Source organism: Hydractinia symbiolongicarpus, chromosome 11 (assembly GCF_029227915.1).
Source record: "Hydractinia symbiolongicarpus strain clone_291-10 chromosome 11, HSymV2.1, whole genome shotgun sequence".
NCBI classification, from domain to species: Eukaryota; Metazoa; Cnidaria; class Hydrozoa; order Anthoathecata; family Hydractiniidae; genus Hydractinia; species Hydractinia symbiolongicarpus.
The window spans coordinates 11,381,433-11,398,320 of record NC_079885.1 but is presented as its reverse complement, the minus strand read 5'-3'; the positions used below and the strand labels follow the sequence as shown (position 1 = coordinate 11,398,320).

Below are 16,888 nucleotides of genomic sequence, written 5' to 3'. Positions count from 1 at the left end.
GAAAATTCATTAGAAGATGTAAAACAAACACTGCTTACTAATTTGGTCATAGTTAATAATTGGTTTTATGAAAATTACTTAGCAATAAATTTGAAAAAGTATCAATATATTGTATTAGGTCATCACGATGAAAGTTTGATATTTAACCATTTGAAAATTGCGTGTAAATCGTCTGTAGTGCTTCTTGGTGTTACGATTGACTCGAGACTAAACTTTCATTCGCATGTCAAAAACATCTGTAATAAGGCTAGTAGGAAACTCAACGTGCTTCAAAGGATATCTTCCTTTTTGACACCCAAGATGAAGCGTTTTCTCTTCAATTCATTTATTTTGTCTCAGTTTTCTTACTGTCCCTTAGTATGGATGTTTTGTGGAAAAGTTGCAAATAATCGAATCAATCGTATTCATGAACGTTGTCTAAGAATCATACAGGACGATATAAATGGCAGTTACGATGAACTTTTATCTTTATGTAATGTTAAAAATATTCACATCATCAATTTACAGAATTTAATGAAAGAGGTTTACAAATTTTTAAATGGATTGTCACCTCTATATATGAACGAGATATTTTCTGTTAGGGAAAACAAGTACAACCTTCGTTGCTTTAATTTGATCAGGCGACCAACTTGTCGGACAACGTACTATGGCTTAAATACTTTATCAAATATTGCAGGGAAGCTATGGATATCTGTGCCTGACGCTACAAAGAATGCTCCTTCTCTCGAAGCCTTCCGTAGCTCAATAAAATTTTGGGAAGGTGATGTTTGCACCTGTAAAATATGCATGGATATACCATACATATTTTAACTTTACTTATTTATTTATTTATTTTTCTTATTTTTTATCGCTGTTTGCCTTGTTTTACGTTTTGTTGTCGATTTAAATTAGTTATTTAAATACTATTGTATCTATCGACGTTAAATAAAGAGAAAATCAAAAAAAAAAAAAAAAAAAATCAAAGGTAGTCCACTGAGCTCAGCGAGCAATTTATCAGCCTTCCGACCAGTCCATAAATTTTCAGGGGTATAGTAAATACTGCTTAATTTTTTCGCTTCTTCTGGAGTAATGATATGTTTCGACATGTTTATTACATGTCGATTACCTCCATTTGTACACTGCAAAACCAAGGAGGGCTAAGGATCCAACGATGAACGTTAGCTCACCGTCCTGTTGCTGTTTGTTGGGCGTGTAGAAGTCGGATAACTTAGGAGCCTTCTCGATCGTTGCGATATAGTACTCCCTCATACCTTCATCGAGCTCCTTCAAGCTCTCTCCAGCTTGCCTTTTCAGCTCTCGTTGATGGTTATACCAATCGATCTTTGCCTGCCGATCTCTTATCCACTGCTGCTGAGCTGCTTGAAGTTTTTCAATTGCCTTATCATGCTTTTTACGCTCGGCCTCACCATGGCCTGACAGCTTACTGATCAAATAGTTACTCCCCGAGAACGCGAGGGCATTGATTATAGCCCCACCCGCGAGTACTAATATGCTTGCCATCTTTATTTTAATATTCGACACTGTGAAAACGCCCATCTAAGATGTTCAGCTGAGCATCTTGAAGTAGGAAAACGTAGCATTTAATATCCCCCGTTGTTCCGTCTGCCTTCTTTGTCATATGCAAGGTTATACCGTCTGACAATCTCTGTAATGGCCTTCCGGAACCGTGAAGACTGTGATCAGGTGATGCTCGGAAATCAACAAACAGGGCGTATCTCTCAGTAAAAAACTGCCCAATTGTCACCTTTGAATCGTGGCTACCGAATAAGTTTACGATCTGCTTGAGGTGATCTTTCGGGAGCATCGCGTGCGTGTAGAGCTCATTAGGCTCACCCTCGACAGTGATCGATATTTTTTCAATCTTGGGGTTGTAGAAGACCTCGTTAGCGCCCGAGTAAGCCTTTACTTTCCCCAGATCTACGAACAATAATAAGACGCCTTTTAAACTTTTTGCTGGAGTATCAATTTGCAAATTGTAGCTGGTATCAGCCTTTTTTATCGTGACGACCTTGCTACGGAGTACCCTTTCATAGGGAAGCGCCAAACGACTATACCGTGACATCATAGCGCTCGCGAGACCCTCGTTATTAACCTTGTCAAACTCTAGTGCGATATTAGTGATCTTGTACGCACTGTCTGCAGGCTTAGCTGCCGTGCTTCCAGAAGACACCGTACCGGCATCCTTTATAACGTCACCATATGATGCAAAATGGATCACAAACTGTAACCTATCGTGTAGCCCTGGCTGGTAGAACGGCAAGTCTCGTGTCAATTCAAACATTTTTCCTAGAGGAATACAAAACGTGCTGCCATAAGCTGCGACGATCGCTTTTTCCTCATCCCTGCCTACATGATCAGTCGCTTTCACCTGTAGTGCGCGGATTGTACCGTCGTTGGGATTGATCCCCTCTAGGATCAAGTTGTTTTCCCGATGAAACTTGGGCAACCATAGGTCCTTGTAGGTAGCAAGCACCCTGTAGTCGCTAATATTTTGCACCTCGTTGCTATTCAAAGTGATACGAAGATTTTGCACCAGGGCTTTGCCGATATTGCTTACAATTGTACGCTTAGTAATGGTACCCGTTAATTCAAGATCAAAGAGGAGTTTGATACTAGATGGAAAAATTATATCGTTCAGCCCCATGTTGGGGATATCAACATACATGATTAATCGTACTAGGGACATGACTTACTTTTACACGCTGCTTCTTCCCTTTCATAGCCATCATTGTTTTAATCTCCGCGTAGGGATCGAGCTTAGTTCCGAATATGTTACTCATGTTTATTATTAGCTGAAATAAATGCCGATTAATCCAATATACGAAGGAGACGACTTTACGTCAGAGGAAAAAATTCCAGACGAGGATTTCAGTAGGCCTGATGCCACGATAACGCCAGATCAGGGTCAATTCGTCTCCGCAAGAGACACCACGACAAGACAGAGGGAAGAGCTACTAAAATCAAAGGTCGACGATCTTTACGAACACCTTGCTGAGGAGCTGGGGCAGCCAATCGCGAGATTTTCTAACGAGTTTGAGGCACAAGGAAACCAGCTTCTTTTCGATGGCATAGAGATCACTAAAAGGAATGGTGAATTGAGGAGCGTTGCCGAGATACAGAGGAGATTAGGTACAAATCGCTTGCGAGAATTGGGGTTTACCGACTATACTACACCAAACAAAGGCAGTAAAGCAATGGCTCAGAAACTCCTTAACGAGATTGTTCATGTTGAACAGAAGGCCGATGATATCGAAATGATTCCGCTGCTCGAGAACGTCCTTGATGAAACGGAGAGCCTGATAGAAGAGACTCCTTTTGGCGCCAGCGAAGCCTTCACAGAGCGTGAAAGAAGAGGGCTCAACCTCGAGCTTCAAACACTAAGGGGTCACCTAAGGCACTTGAAAAACAAGATGATCTTCTACGACAGCGAGATCGCCAAAGCAGAAGCCAAGGTAAAAAGGCTTGAGACGAAGATAGCTACACCTGGAGTATCAGAGGAACAGCAAACTATCTGGAACGAAGACCTTGGAAAAGCTAGGGAAGATCTAGAACGACTCCAAGATCAAAAGGAAGCAGTACGAGAAGCACACGGTTTACTATCATCTGACATTCAGAGCCAACTGAAATCTATTAAGGAAACGCTGATGAAAATCGCAGAAGGTGATAAATCTCTGGCTGAAAAGCTTAGAATCTTACTCAAGGAGCAAGGTGTTACTATAGCTATCATCGTGGCGGCTGTTGGTCTACTGATTTCCACCATCGTACTCGCAGTTACAGGTTCCGCAACAGGCGCAGGAGGAAGTGCCGCAGGGAAGGGTTTTTTGCAAAAACAGCTGGAAAGGCTTGGAAAATGTTTGAAATACCTAGCTGGTAAGGCAGGTGCGGCGCTACCAGGGATTATTGGTACGGTTGTCTCGTTCTTTTTCAGAGTGGCTGCAAAAGTTGTTGAATACGCAGTCAAACACCTCTACATGACAATCGCTGCTGCCGTCGCTTTTGTTGTGGTCTACGTTGGGAAGAGTGGCAAACTATCGCAAATATTGGTGCTCCCGCGGAGCACTAATATTTCTTTACCCAAATGTAAATTAGGATCGATAATACTCCAGCAGTAACCAAGGTGGCCTTGGTGCCCTCGTGAGGGTTTCCATCTCCTAGACCTGACTGAGGTATCTTTTCAGACCCCGGTTTAAGGGCACCCCTCGATATTTCTTGCCCAGGTCTGAATCGTTTTAAAAACCGAGGCTGTGTCGGTTTGTTGTTTAGGTCTAGCCTTATGCCAATCATCGCACTCGCCGGCGCAATCAAGATGTTGTTGTTATACCCCACTATTTTACCAATACGCAGGTTCATATCGGATGGTAGCATGTACACGTGGTGCATCACGGCAAAATTCACTGGGGTCCTGGCATATTAAAGCACCTTTTGAAACTCGGTGATATCGTGGCCTCCGTTCTTCTCACGTTGTACCATGGCTTCAAATTTCTGTAGTAGTATCTGTCTCGCTGTGAAATTGTCAGCATCCGAACCTATAAGGGATGCCTTGGCATCAGCTTGGGACCCTAGTAGTAAAATCACGTAAACACGAATACTCTCGCTAAGCTTCGTCAGACCTTCCGATGTCAGGCCTTGGCCCGTAGGCATGATAAACTTGGCCCAATCGCCATCTACTTGCAGCCACCATCTACCATTTGTGAGTGAGGACATGAGAGCCTTAAACTTGTATTGGGCATTGGGGTCGGCACCATATTCGCGACAAATCTGGGCATACCCAGATGTAGAGTAGGGGTTCTCGTATTGAGAAAATCCGTCATCGTATGGCATGGGTACCTTCATTCTCGCTAGGATACGCCGCATGTGGTAATAGACGTGAAATTTAAAGATACTGTTGATTAGAGGTACGGAGCCATTCAAGTGTTTGGCGGATATACCCAGGGCGGTGCTAGCGCAATGACAGGCGAAATTAACTTGTATATTCCAGTAGCCAAGGGCTTGACCGGTCCAATTTACACTTACGGGGTCGTTCAACAGGTTAGTGGGGACTTTTATGGGGTATTTCGTGAACATCGAGAAGGTCACGGGAATGTGCGATTCTGTAGAAACGTAGAGGTCTTGATGTTCTAGATTAATTACACCGAGAGGCCATTCGCCTCTATTGGACTTGTATTTTGCCTTGTGGTTATAGCTATAAATGTTCGTGTTTCTTTAAAGAAACATGAGACAGCTGTATGTGACCAATATAGAGAAGCCTACGATATTTAACGATTACCTAGGAGAGGATACGAGAATTGCCCTAAAATCAATAAGTATCAGGCCCGTATGGCTGAACCTTTACAGCGACAATGATTTTGTCATTCGTAGGACAGGGCCTGATCAGAAAGAGATTAGAATTGAAATTATAAACAGTTTGTACAAGATTGAAGATATCGCGGCCATCGTCAACAGTCAAGCACAGGACAAGATCAAGTTGTTTGTATTAAAGAACGGACTATGCAGGCTTAGGGTTAGTGACGGGTAAACTGTGGTAATCCATAGACAACTGCAGGAGCTTATGGGGCTACCCTACGATCCTGCAAAAAAGTACTTTACCAAAGGCGACTATGACAGCTTCTACAAAACTGACGTGTACCAAAGATTGAGACTCGTTTGCCCTCAGTTAGATGAGGATGACTGCCTGCTGGATGGGAAGAAACAAAAAATTCTTGCTTTGCTTCCTACCAAAGAGTTAAACGCATGGGGAGATATGCTTACATGGAGTTTTGACACTCCAATCTACCTTCCTTTGAAAGGCTCAACAGACAGACTGGAGTTCATGCTGACGGACGAACATCATCATGAAAAAAATGTTTCGTTCGTCGGGATTACGATGCTTTTACTCATAGAATAAATGGCTGATAAGCTTTACCCAAATTTGCCGCCAAGTGCGCCTGAGCATGAGCCTGAAGAAAGTCAGGTCTACAGACTAAAAAAGATCGAAGAAATCGAGCTGTACCTGCGGTCTGAGATCAAAGAGAGAGAAAAACTCTACAAAAAGTTCAAGCTTTGGGGGATGGGGCTTCGCTATGCTGGTCATGGTATGATAGCTGTTACAGTCATCACCTCCGCAGCAGGTATTGCCACGCTTGCAACCGGATTTGGAGCCCCTAGAGCAATTGGTCTTGAAGCCGCGGCTCTTGCAGTGGGCATAGGCCAAGTAGGTTTGAAGAATGCTTCCAAACGGATACAGTATAAGGTGCATAAACATGAGTGCATCAAACTCCTAGCTGAATCAAAACTAGACACTGTATACGATAAGATTTCCAGAGCGATCCAAGATGGTATAATTTCAGACGATGAGTTTACATGGATCATGCAGGAAAAACATCGTTATATGGTGCTCAAGGAGCAGATTCGACAACGAATAAAAAAGGCTGTGAAATCCATCAACGACAATGAACGCGCAGAGTTGCTAGCACAGGGCAGGCAAGAAGCTAAAGATAAAATTTTTAAAAAACTGCAATCTGCGCAATATGCCAGCGCTACTTAGAGTCTCCACCTTCTTACAAAGTCTAATATGTTGGTCAACATACTAGACGATTACTTCTCCTGTATCTTGATCTATGAGCAAGTCGCCATCATGTACGACATGTCGCTGAGCGAGATCCCTCAAATATTGTTCAAGATTTTTCTGCCCTGCAATTTTAACACAAGGCTCGCAGTACGGTCCGCCCGTTTGTGTCGACGCATCCTTATACTTGACTTTCCGTATAGTTTCAACAAGGTCTACTCGCTTCAACGTAGAGTACCCTTTGAGACCTAAGACTTTAGCTTCTTGTCGCAGTTTGTCCATTTGTTACTTCTAGTTCTTTAATTATCTCTACTAGATCGTTGATATCACTCTCACACTCTTCTTCTTTCTCACTTTTCTTTGCGGTAGAGAATAGGTCTCTCAAAAAAGTTACCATCATAAAATCACGGCGGGCTATTTCCCGTGTGAAAATGCTTAACTCGTATTTTTCAAACGGCCTGGCTATTTTGTCAAGGATTGTTACATGGAGTTTGCGCCGCAATTCGACACTCCTTCAATTGCAACCTAGGTTTTCACAATAGCAGGTACAACAGCAGCGCGATGGAGAGATTTGTAGAAAAATAAAAATGGCTACCTGGCTAAACACACTGAAAGGTTGCTGCAAGTGTTTAAAGTTTTGATTTGGTATATAACGAGTAAAAAATGGATAAATTATTGTTATTTTATGGCTTTCGTAGCTACCGTTACTCATTATTGCATATAATAAAAAATAAAAAGAAGATGGGATGGAGGCAGCACAGCTAGCTAGCTGCCAGAACACACAGGACAGTCAAACAACAAAAACTACTTTTGTGACACATTGTATCTCAATATGAAGCAAATAATAACACAACAACTCTGTTTAAATAAAACATATGAACTATGAAAACTTTTTTTTAATAAAATATAAACTATCATATAGCTAGTGTTTTATAACATCTATTCACAGAAAAAAATGATGATGATCTAGAATTTGTTTTCTTTTGCAAGAGAAAATTTGGCATTGCCATGCTCATAAAAATAAAATATATTTGTATAAAATACATATTCTTTGATGTAAATATTATAAATTTTATGCTGTAATAGTCACCATACTTTCTATATGATTACGTCGTAAACATTTATGTACCAAATGTTCTGACAAAACATTAATTCACACACATTTATATTAAAAAATTGATTTCTTTGAGCTTTCTAATTGGGAAAATTAATATTCATACTCTTGCGAAAGACACTATCTCACTGATTCACAAATATACATTGCAAATGTTATGCAAACAAAAAGTATATAGCAGAATAAGGAAATAAGGAAAATATACATCTAACACGAACTATCAACATACTGAACTTTTAAACAAAAAACGGTGTCTAAATTTCTAAATCAGAAAAAACCTTTTTCATGAAAGCACTCTCACATAGTTGGCATTTCAAGTTATTTCTAACAAGCAGCAAGCAATGTTCACAACACATATCTCTCTCTGGTATGTAATCAGATCCTCTTGAAACATAGTGCAACTTATCGTAACCGTTTTCTCTCAGATGCAACAATTGTATGTACTCGTGACGGAAAATTCTTGGCCAGCGACATTGGAAAGTGGTATTGTTAGAATACTTTACAATCATCTGGTGCTTTTGCTCCCGCCCTTCCATACTATTACATCCAATTCCGAAACCGTAGCACAGCAAAGTACTTTCAGCATGGAAAGGTATGCAGTTACATAAAGTCCATAAACTGGGTGAGACGCTTACATCATACCAACAGCTTGACTTGAAAAGTAGTTTACATTGCTTCTTTAAATCTTTTAAAAGTTCCAAATTGAAATTCTCTACACGTACTGATAGTGAAATAATTTTTCGCAAACATATGAACTGAAAATGGATTTGATGCAGCCTTATTTTCATTTGTTCACTCTTCAATTCATTTAAAATAAGTAAATTTAATTCTGGGAAATGACAAAGAAAGGCTTTACTCTCCTTTCCACGAAAACGAAAAGTGAAACTACTTTCATTCTTAGAACTGCTTTCATTAAACCACCGGATAATTTTTTTCGACAAAAAATTACATCCCATTGCTGAACGTATAAAATTAACAAATTTAATTAAAGCATGTGAGGAAGGTATATCTTTAAATGCTTTGTAGGAATTCAATGGAGCAGTTGCCAAACATAGATTGAATAACTTCATGAAGTGCTCTTTGACGACATTGTTCTTCAGATGAAGAGGTTCGCCTTTTGCTTTATCAATATAATGGCCAACCAAGGGGACTTCTTCTTGTCTACCTTTCAAAACTTTAGATATATAAGATGTCAAGTTACTACGTTTCGTTGCACTATTTCCTTTGCATTTAACTTCGATTTCTTTTTTTTTACCTTCAACCTTTTTGGCATCACTTATGCGTTTGTGATAGTTGAAGGGCATCCATTTGTCACTTTGCTTGGTTCCGTATGTATATTCAAATTTGGCTGAATTATCTTTATTTACATTTCCGAACGTTGAAAAGTAGTAGGCTGAATTTGTTAGTTCCCCAGCCAAAAAAGCCAACATCTTCATATCGTTAGGTAATTCACCCAATAAAAATTCAACTTTGTAGGCAACTTCATCAACATAAACAGTGAAAACCTGACTTTCCAAAAACTTCACGTCCGACAACAACTTGAGAACATAATTGCGTACAACAGTAGAATTTTCCTCAGTATCACCACCAAAAATTAAAAAGTTTTCGGAGCTGCTGCATATCCGATTACCAACATTAAGAAAAGAGACTAAAAATGACATACCACAAATAGGAGCTCCATCCCCACCAAGAGCAAATACAAACAGAAAAGATTCAAAATCTTTTTTTTCAAGCATATTGAATGTTTTTAGTTTGTCACTCCGTTGACGATTCACTTTTAAATAGAATTTTGCCAATCGTAACAAAAATTCATCACACGATCTATAATTTCCTGTAACTGATTTTGTTTCATCTCCAAAGGTTAGAGTTGGATGTATGTCATGTAGTGTTCCTATATCAATGTTATTGATAATGGTTGCTAAATGAGGATACTGAATATAATTAACCACTGAATTCTGTTTATTCTGGGAAATTCTATTTGCCTTTCTAATTGCCATGTATTTAGCTTTCCCCATGACATTGTGGCTGTAAAAAACATTGAGAGAACGTAGTTTATTATCTTCTGAATTGTAAAATTCTTCATTTGCTATTTTGATGGTAGTTTCCTTTATCTGTTTTACTACAGATGATTTAGCATTCAATAAACTTTTTGCAAACATTTTTGAGGGGATTTTCGAACACAATGTGTCAATCATACCAAACATAACCGGCTGAACAGATTCCTTAGACCCTCCGTGAATGGCAGAACAAGCTTCAAATGTTTCCAGACGACGTGTATCTTTTGCTGATCTATTTAAATCACTAGATGATGGGAATTTACTACGCCTCTCAGCTGTTACCTTGCTGATGCTAAATTTGACTTCAGAGTCCACTCTATTCTTACTACACTCATAGTTTAGGTGTCTAACACGTTTTCTTTTTCTAGCTAATCTATTTCTTAACTTATCAACATCCCTTTCAATCAAAGTTATCTCACTGCTCAATGCTGCTAATTGTTTTTGTTTTTCCTCAATTAGGTTACTCTGATTTGAAATTTTCAAATCCATATCGTTGATTTTTTTTCTGTTTGATGTATATTTTCCTAACTGGGAAAACTTAATGTTTTGTGCCTTTGACTTTCCTTTAGGAGGCATGGCATAGAAATACAACAAAATAAAAACATTTAACTAGGATAAAAATCCAATTCTGTCAATAACTACATACCATACCATATTGATTGACAACTTTGTACGATGCAGTTATATTTAATGTCTTTGTTGACACTTTGTAATGTAAAATACATTTTTTTTCATCGTCACATATTATATCACCGACGGCATTGCTTTTAAACTTCTTTTTGAATATTTTATTGATATCAAGGCTAGACAAGTTTGATAAATGGAATTTCAATGACCCAAGATGGTGAAAAATAATACTAATTTCTTTAATGATACCACTTTTGTCTTTCTTAACAATCAATTCTCTACCGTAAGCTGTGCGGAAGTCGCGAATGGCTTTATAAACAGCTAAAAATATTTCGGAATGGACACGTTCATTAATGACAACTTTGAAGGGATTATACAAAGTTTGTTTTGCTTGAATTTTTCGATTAAGAGATGTTAAAATTGTATCGAAGTGAAACTTTATTAAATTGATGACGAGGATATTTTTTTCGTCCAACTCTGCATATGAATCAATTAAATCTGACATCATTATACATGATCTAAAAACATAGGTAATTATAAATATATATATTATATATATATATAGAAAAGAAAAGTTATTATCTGTCATTTTAGAAAAAGAAGATGAAAAAGAGAGGATATTTTTATTTACTATCTTAAGTGGATAAATTTTGGAGAGTATTTAATGGTGAATGACCAAAATGGAATACTTGGCGGGGATTTAATTTTGCGAATGATAAATTTTATAAAATTTGGCGAGGATTTAATTTGGCGAATACAAAAAAATGTTTATTTTAACGGAATTTATTTTGGCGAATGACACAAAGAAATGAATTTTTATGTCTTGGAATGTTTTAAAAAAAATAAGAATAAACGTATATATATATAAACACAAGTTCGTTATTTATAGGGAAAAAACATTTTTCTTTTCTTAATTAAAAAAAACGGTATTCCAATTCCAGCTCCTTTTAGATCGTTTATTCCTTAAATATATAAATTAGTGGAAATAGTTTTTCTTATGTGGTCCTTCTTTTATTGCCTGTAAGAATGCGCGTACATATACAGAACTTTGTAAACATTCGCTCATCTATACACAGAACTCTAGCTAGCTACGGTTTAACGCATCTATTTTGCCTAAAAACCCTAAATTTTTCCTTGTTACTTGTGGATGAATGAAAACTTGCGAAAAAATTAATACATGAGAAAATTTAGTCAGAATAAAGCATAGCTAGCTATAGCTATACAATGGGACAACACATCCACAAAATATTTAGCTAGCTAGCTAGCTTTAAAGACAAGTTTTAATTTTTTTTATATGGATGGGTTTCTTGTATATATTGTGAAAAATTGAGAAGTCGGCTATATGAGACCTAAAATATACTTATACTCATAGGACATAGCCAGATAGACCATTAACACACCTTAGTTTACAGAATATAATAAAAAAGAAACAATTTAAAAATGGCCGCCATTTCTTAATTCCTGAGACTGCCATACGTAGCTTACTACAATTTTCCCATACTTCCGTTGCTTTTATTTACCAAAAAAACTTCAAAATTAAAAAATGTAAAACAACAGAATTGAAGATTCGTCTTACAACTTGCGTTTTAATGCCTTCAAATAGAAAAATAATACCATTTAATACTATTCTATACCCAACAAAGTTTGTTACTGGAAGGGTAAAATTGAAAGAGGCACTATTTCAAGACAGCTAAAAAGACATTCCACGATGTTCAACATAAGCATGTTTATATTCGATCGAAAGAAAATTTATTCGACTTTCAAATTCTAGCGCTCGTAAAACCATCAGACACGTTTAAAACACATACCAGATAAAAGTATGGTACCATGTACCAAAGATATAATACTTACGGTCCTCGACCGTTTTTAAAAACCTACGGGCCGAAAAACGCGGACGCTTTTGATAAGCATTTCTTGGACCGTTTTTACCCGCCGTGAATGTGTGTACCAATCTAACGCTGTCATTTTAGGCCTTCGGTAGTTGCTTGACATTTATTATACCAGTAATACGTTTGTTTTTTCTCACAACAATTTTTATTTATTTAGTTTTTTGCGCATCATTTCTTCTAGATCGTCAATTCTCTTTACTATAGCGTTGATAACCCTCCCGCACTCTTCTTCTTCTTTCATACCTTTCAGCACAAGTTCGGTAGAGGTGAGGGCTAGGGCAACTATCACAAGCGCGGTAGAGGTGAGGGCTAGGACAGCTCCCAGACCTACAAAAAACGTTAAAAGTATAAAAAGTGTGTACCAATCTTGCGGTGTCTTGTTGTTTAACATTTATTATACATACATTCAGACTTCAACTAACAACGGTCGCAATTTGAGTAGGGAATTCCCCTACTCAAACGTTGATGTCAGCAGTTTTTGTCGAGTGCCATCATGATGTGACTTGTTTACTCATTTTTTTTAGGGGTCTAAAAGCAGCGTTTTTAATAGGGGTTTGACCGTTGAAAACCTAAACTGTACGCATAAGGGTGTACTACTCTAGCTAGCTATTATAAAAAAAATATCTCAAAAAAAAATTATTCCTCTTTAATTTTAAACTCACGTTGCTTTTGTTTAGTTTAACATAATTTTCATTTTTGGAAAAATCTTAGGCTAAACTTTCTTATGAACTACATTCTTTTTAAAAAAACTGTAAATTTGACGTAGATAGCTGCAATAACTTTATTCCACCGTGAATGCACACAACTTAAAAACCTTCATTATTGAATACAACCAATAGTTTGTTTTACCCTTTTAAGCAATTCATTAAAATCTTTAAACTTTGTTAAAACAAGAAGTTAAAATAAATGAGGAGATACAACTAAGCGGTATCCATTTAAATTCAATTCAAATATCTATCGTGTATTGTGCGTTACGTTGAAACCATAGTTAATAGTGTTTTTTCTATTAACTATGTTGAAACCAATTCTCTGCGCCACATTTGCTGCACCCCATATGGACAACTAAACGAATATTTAAACGGCGTATCCCTGTTCAGACTTCCTCGGTTAAAAACAAAATAGCGGCTATAGATATAAAATTCTCTTGAACAAATGGAAAGTCTTTAGCAAAAAGAAACTGAAAAATAAAATCGGATTTGCATCAAAGCATAAAAAAGAAATAGACGCATAAGTTTAATTTATTGAGCGCCAAAATACCATTCTATTTAATCACTAATTGCGCCACATATAGTTTAGATAAAAAAGATAGGTTACAAGTGAATAAAGGAAAAAAAATATTGTAAAAAAGACAATAAGGAAAAATCCACTAAGACAAAAAAGAAACAGGGAAGATTTAATTTTAAACTTTAATTTTGATGACGTCATCAAGCACCCGTCAATACACAAAGATTTTTTTTCACAATTTTTTCTAAGTAGTTAGGAACAATTAAAAAGATCGTTTATGAAAATTTGATGACGTCAGCAATGATTAAAAAAATATGATGGTTTATAACCAGTTTTTTCTAAAAACCACGGTCAAACTCTCATATCATATAGAATTTTGCTTGTGATGTCAAAACTTTACGTCACGCCCCAAAATTCCCGTAACTATCAGCAAAAATCTAATGATCTTTAACGCATGCGCATCATCAGTGCTATCAGTGCATTGGTGTAAAGATCAGGTGAAGTTACAGAAACAGAAATTAGGGACATTATTTGTACATCTTGGGGAATTAAATAAGAAATAATGAATATAATGAAACATTTTTAATACACGTTGACAATTGCATGATAACCGCTAATCAGAATTTAAAATGCGTCAGTAATAAGAAATGATGTTGAAAAAGTTTCCCTAGCTGTATGTATATATTATATGTATATTAAAATAATAATTTCAGTTGCTGTAACTTGAGCAGCACTGGTGTATGCTCACCAGCAAGGTTAAAAAAGTTTCTTTTCCAACGTGCGTAAAATATATATAGCTACAATCGCTACAAAAAAAAAGGCTCTCCATCCCCCCTCAGTGTTAAAAACTGCTCTTTGTGGCCAAGCAACATAACTGATTACACGTGACATACTTTTATAAACACTTATCATAGGTAATAACGGAACATACTATCTGCAAAATATCTGGCTAGCTATGTTCTTTTCCTGACTTTGCTAAACTTTCTGGTTCTTAGTTTGTGGTATAAATTTGCCAGAGGCATCACATTTTGTGGATGACTGTAGCTAGCTAAACAAGCTATATATGTGATGGGACATTTCTACAAAGCAGAATGCATGGAATCACAGTACCGATACTTACTTGAAGAAATGGAGGTAAAAATGTAAACAAACCAAGCGGACACATTAGCTGAAGGTGGGACATGGAACCTCCATGGGTGGAAGTATATTGGTGGATAATTAATAATTACAGGTTTAACTTTTTGAATAACTTTCTGCATATTTATAACATGAACATTGATCTATGGCTAGATCTTTTTTTTTCTGCAATTAAACTACGGATTAATTTTTATAACTGAAGCTTCAAAGCCCAAGTATTTGCGTATTTAGCATAACTTACGTAAACTATATATCATTCTTTACATTCTTTCCCTGTTTACCAACCACGGTTTTTGTAATCATCTGCCTCTTTGTGGTTGGATGTGCTTTAATTAAAAAACTACCTTACATTATACTTTTAACATCGTTCGTTCAGCCATTCATCACGACTAAGAAATGGTAAGGCAAAGTTCTGCTGCCTAAACTAACATTCATTCTTTACTTCGCAGTATGAGTGAATAAACATAAATATTAAAACACAAACAACGTTTTGTTATTTTTTCGTTTGTTCTTATGTAAAAGCTTACATCGGCTAAAAAGCAAATATTTTATGGGGAAAATACAATTAAATGAGTTAGAATAGTCTCCTGGCAAAGCTGTAAAATTATGCCGTTGTTTTAAGAAAACAGAGTCATAATTTATATAAGCCAAATTTATGTAAACAACTTTTTCTTGTTTAGGCTAGTAGAGAAAATGCAGTCAAGAGAAGCGATAAACACAATGTGGGAAAAAAGATGGAAGAGCAACGATCTTCCTTGGGACATGCCCCAGGGGAGTCCATACGTAACACAATACTTTCAAGATATGGTTCAAGGAACTGTAAAAGGAAAACGTGTCTTGGTTCCTTTTTGCGGTGCAACAGTTGATATGTTTTGGTTTTATAAGCAAAAAGTAGCAGTTGTTGGAGTTGAATTTTCCGAAGCAGCTTGTAATTATTTTTTCCAACGTTTATCTTTGGATTACACAATTGACACAAAAGATGGCTATACGATTTACACACACAACGAAATGCTCAAAATTTATCAGTGTGACTTCTTTTACACAGATGTTGATATGCTTGGAGGACTTTTCGATTATTGTGTGGATATTGGTGGTTTGGTATCAACAGCTGCTGAGGAGCGTCAACGTTATGTTGCACAAGTGACAAAGTTATTGGTGCCGCAAGGGCGAGTATTGTTGGAATGTTTTGAATATGATATGTCTCTCCGCAAGCAACCACCATATAGCATTCCAACTGAAACTTTAAAACAATGCTTAAGTGATGTATATGAAATCAAGGAGCTTAGAAGAAACACAGAAGATGAATTGCCACAAAATTGTATAGCCCATGTTGGATACAATACTGTCCATGTTGTATATCAACTTATCAGAAAATCTGTGTGCAAATCAAAGAATGCAAAATAATATTTTCGTGAGTCGTGATGGTGGAATGTGGAATAAAATTATATGTACCTTATTCACAACATTTAGAACAAGTTTGATCACATTAAAAAAGGATTAAAATTTTTGTCTTTGTAAAACTGAGAAAGAATATATTAATGCTAAATATTTTATAATAAAAAAAGGTTGCTGTTTCTATATTAACAATACCTGTATTATGTCTGTTTGTCGAACAAAATCAGGTCGTGCTAACCGCGAACGAATTCTTGAAGTTGCAAATAACAATTATGATATATTTTTATAAAAATGCTGTGATTGCTCGTGCATAATAAACAAAAAGCTTTGATTTCGATAAACAACCCACGACCCTAACCAAGCTGACGAAGGAAGATGAAACGATCAGAGCTAGGGTTACAACACAGCCCTTTTGGATGTTGTAGTGCTTAGGTTTTCAGATGTCTTTTGTCGACTTTTTGTCTTTGAAAAGCTACCAATTTTTGTATGATTTTTATTTTTTATATGTTTTTGCATATTTAGATATGTATATCATTACGTTGTCTAGCCATGTATAAGTATTAAGATTTTTCATCCTCACTTAGAGACAGTATTTATGCTGTTCAGTTAAGATTTTTTATTTACCTTAGTGTTTTCTATCCTAGCCAACATTATTATTGTTTCTTTTTGTGTTATCCTTAGCAATCCTTAGCAATGCAACTTATGTTCTGGATAGCTAAGCTGTGGTACCTCCAGCTAAGAAGTGAATAACTCAGTCGTTTGTAGCCAAACACAGTTGGTTTTGCTTCTTATGTCAAATGCAGTTTGGTAGCTACGACAATAAATTTTTGTAGCGTAACAAATCTTGTTTTTTTTGGAAAAAGACACACTGCTGTAACACGGATTTGTTACATGGCTTCCC

General features: G+C 36.8%; 1 protein-coding gene across 1 annotated transcript; it reads left to right on the top strand.

Moving 5' to 3' along the window:
* The first annotated feature begins 14,636 nt into the window (after nucleotides 1-14,636).
* On the top strand, nucleotides 14,637-15,996 carry LOC130613439 (thiopurine S-methyltransferase-like). The gene is made up of 2 exons (XM_057434784.1): nucleotides 14,637-14,686; nucleotides 15,273-15,996. The coding sequence occupies exons 1-2, from the start codon at nucleotides 14,637-14,639 to the stop codon at nucleotides 15,994-15,996; spliced, it is 774 nt and encodes a 257-aa protein (XP_057290767.1).
* Nucleotides 15,997-16,888: the final 892 nt, after the last annotated feature.

Bases quoted from the DNA above. Each gene is read 5' to 3' on its own strand.
- LOC130613439 (XM_057434784.1), top strand. From the start codon at position 14,637: ATGGAACCTCCATGGGTGGAAGTATATTGGTGGATAATTAATAATTAC. The intron at 14,687-15,272 runs GTTTAACTTTTT...TTTCTTGTTTAG, and splicing joins TGGATAATTAATAATTACAG to GCTAGTAGAGAAAATGCAGT.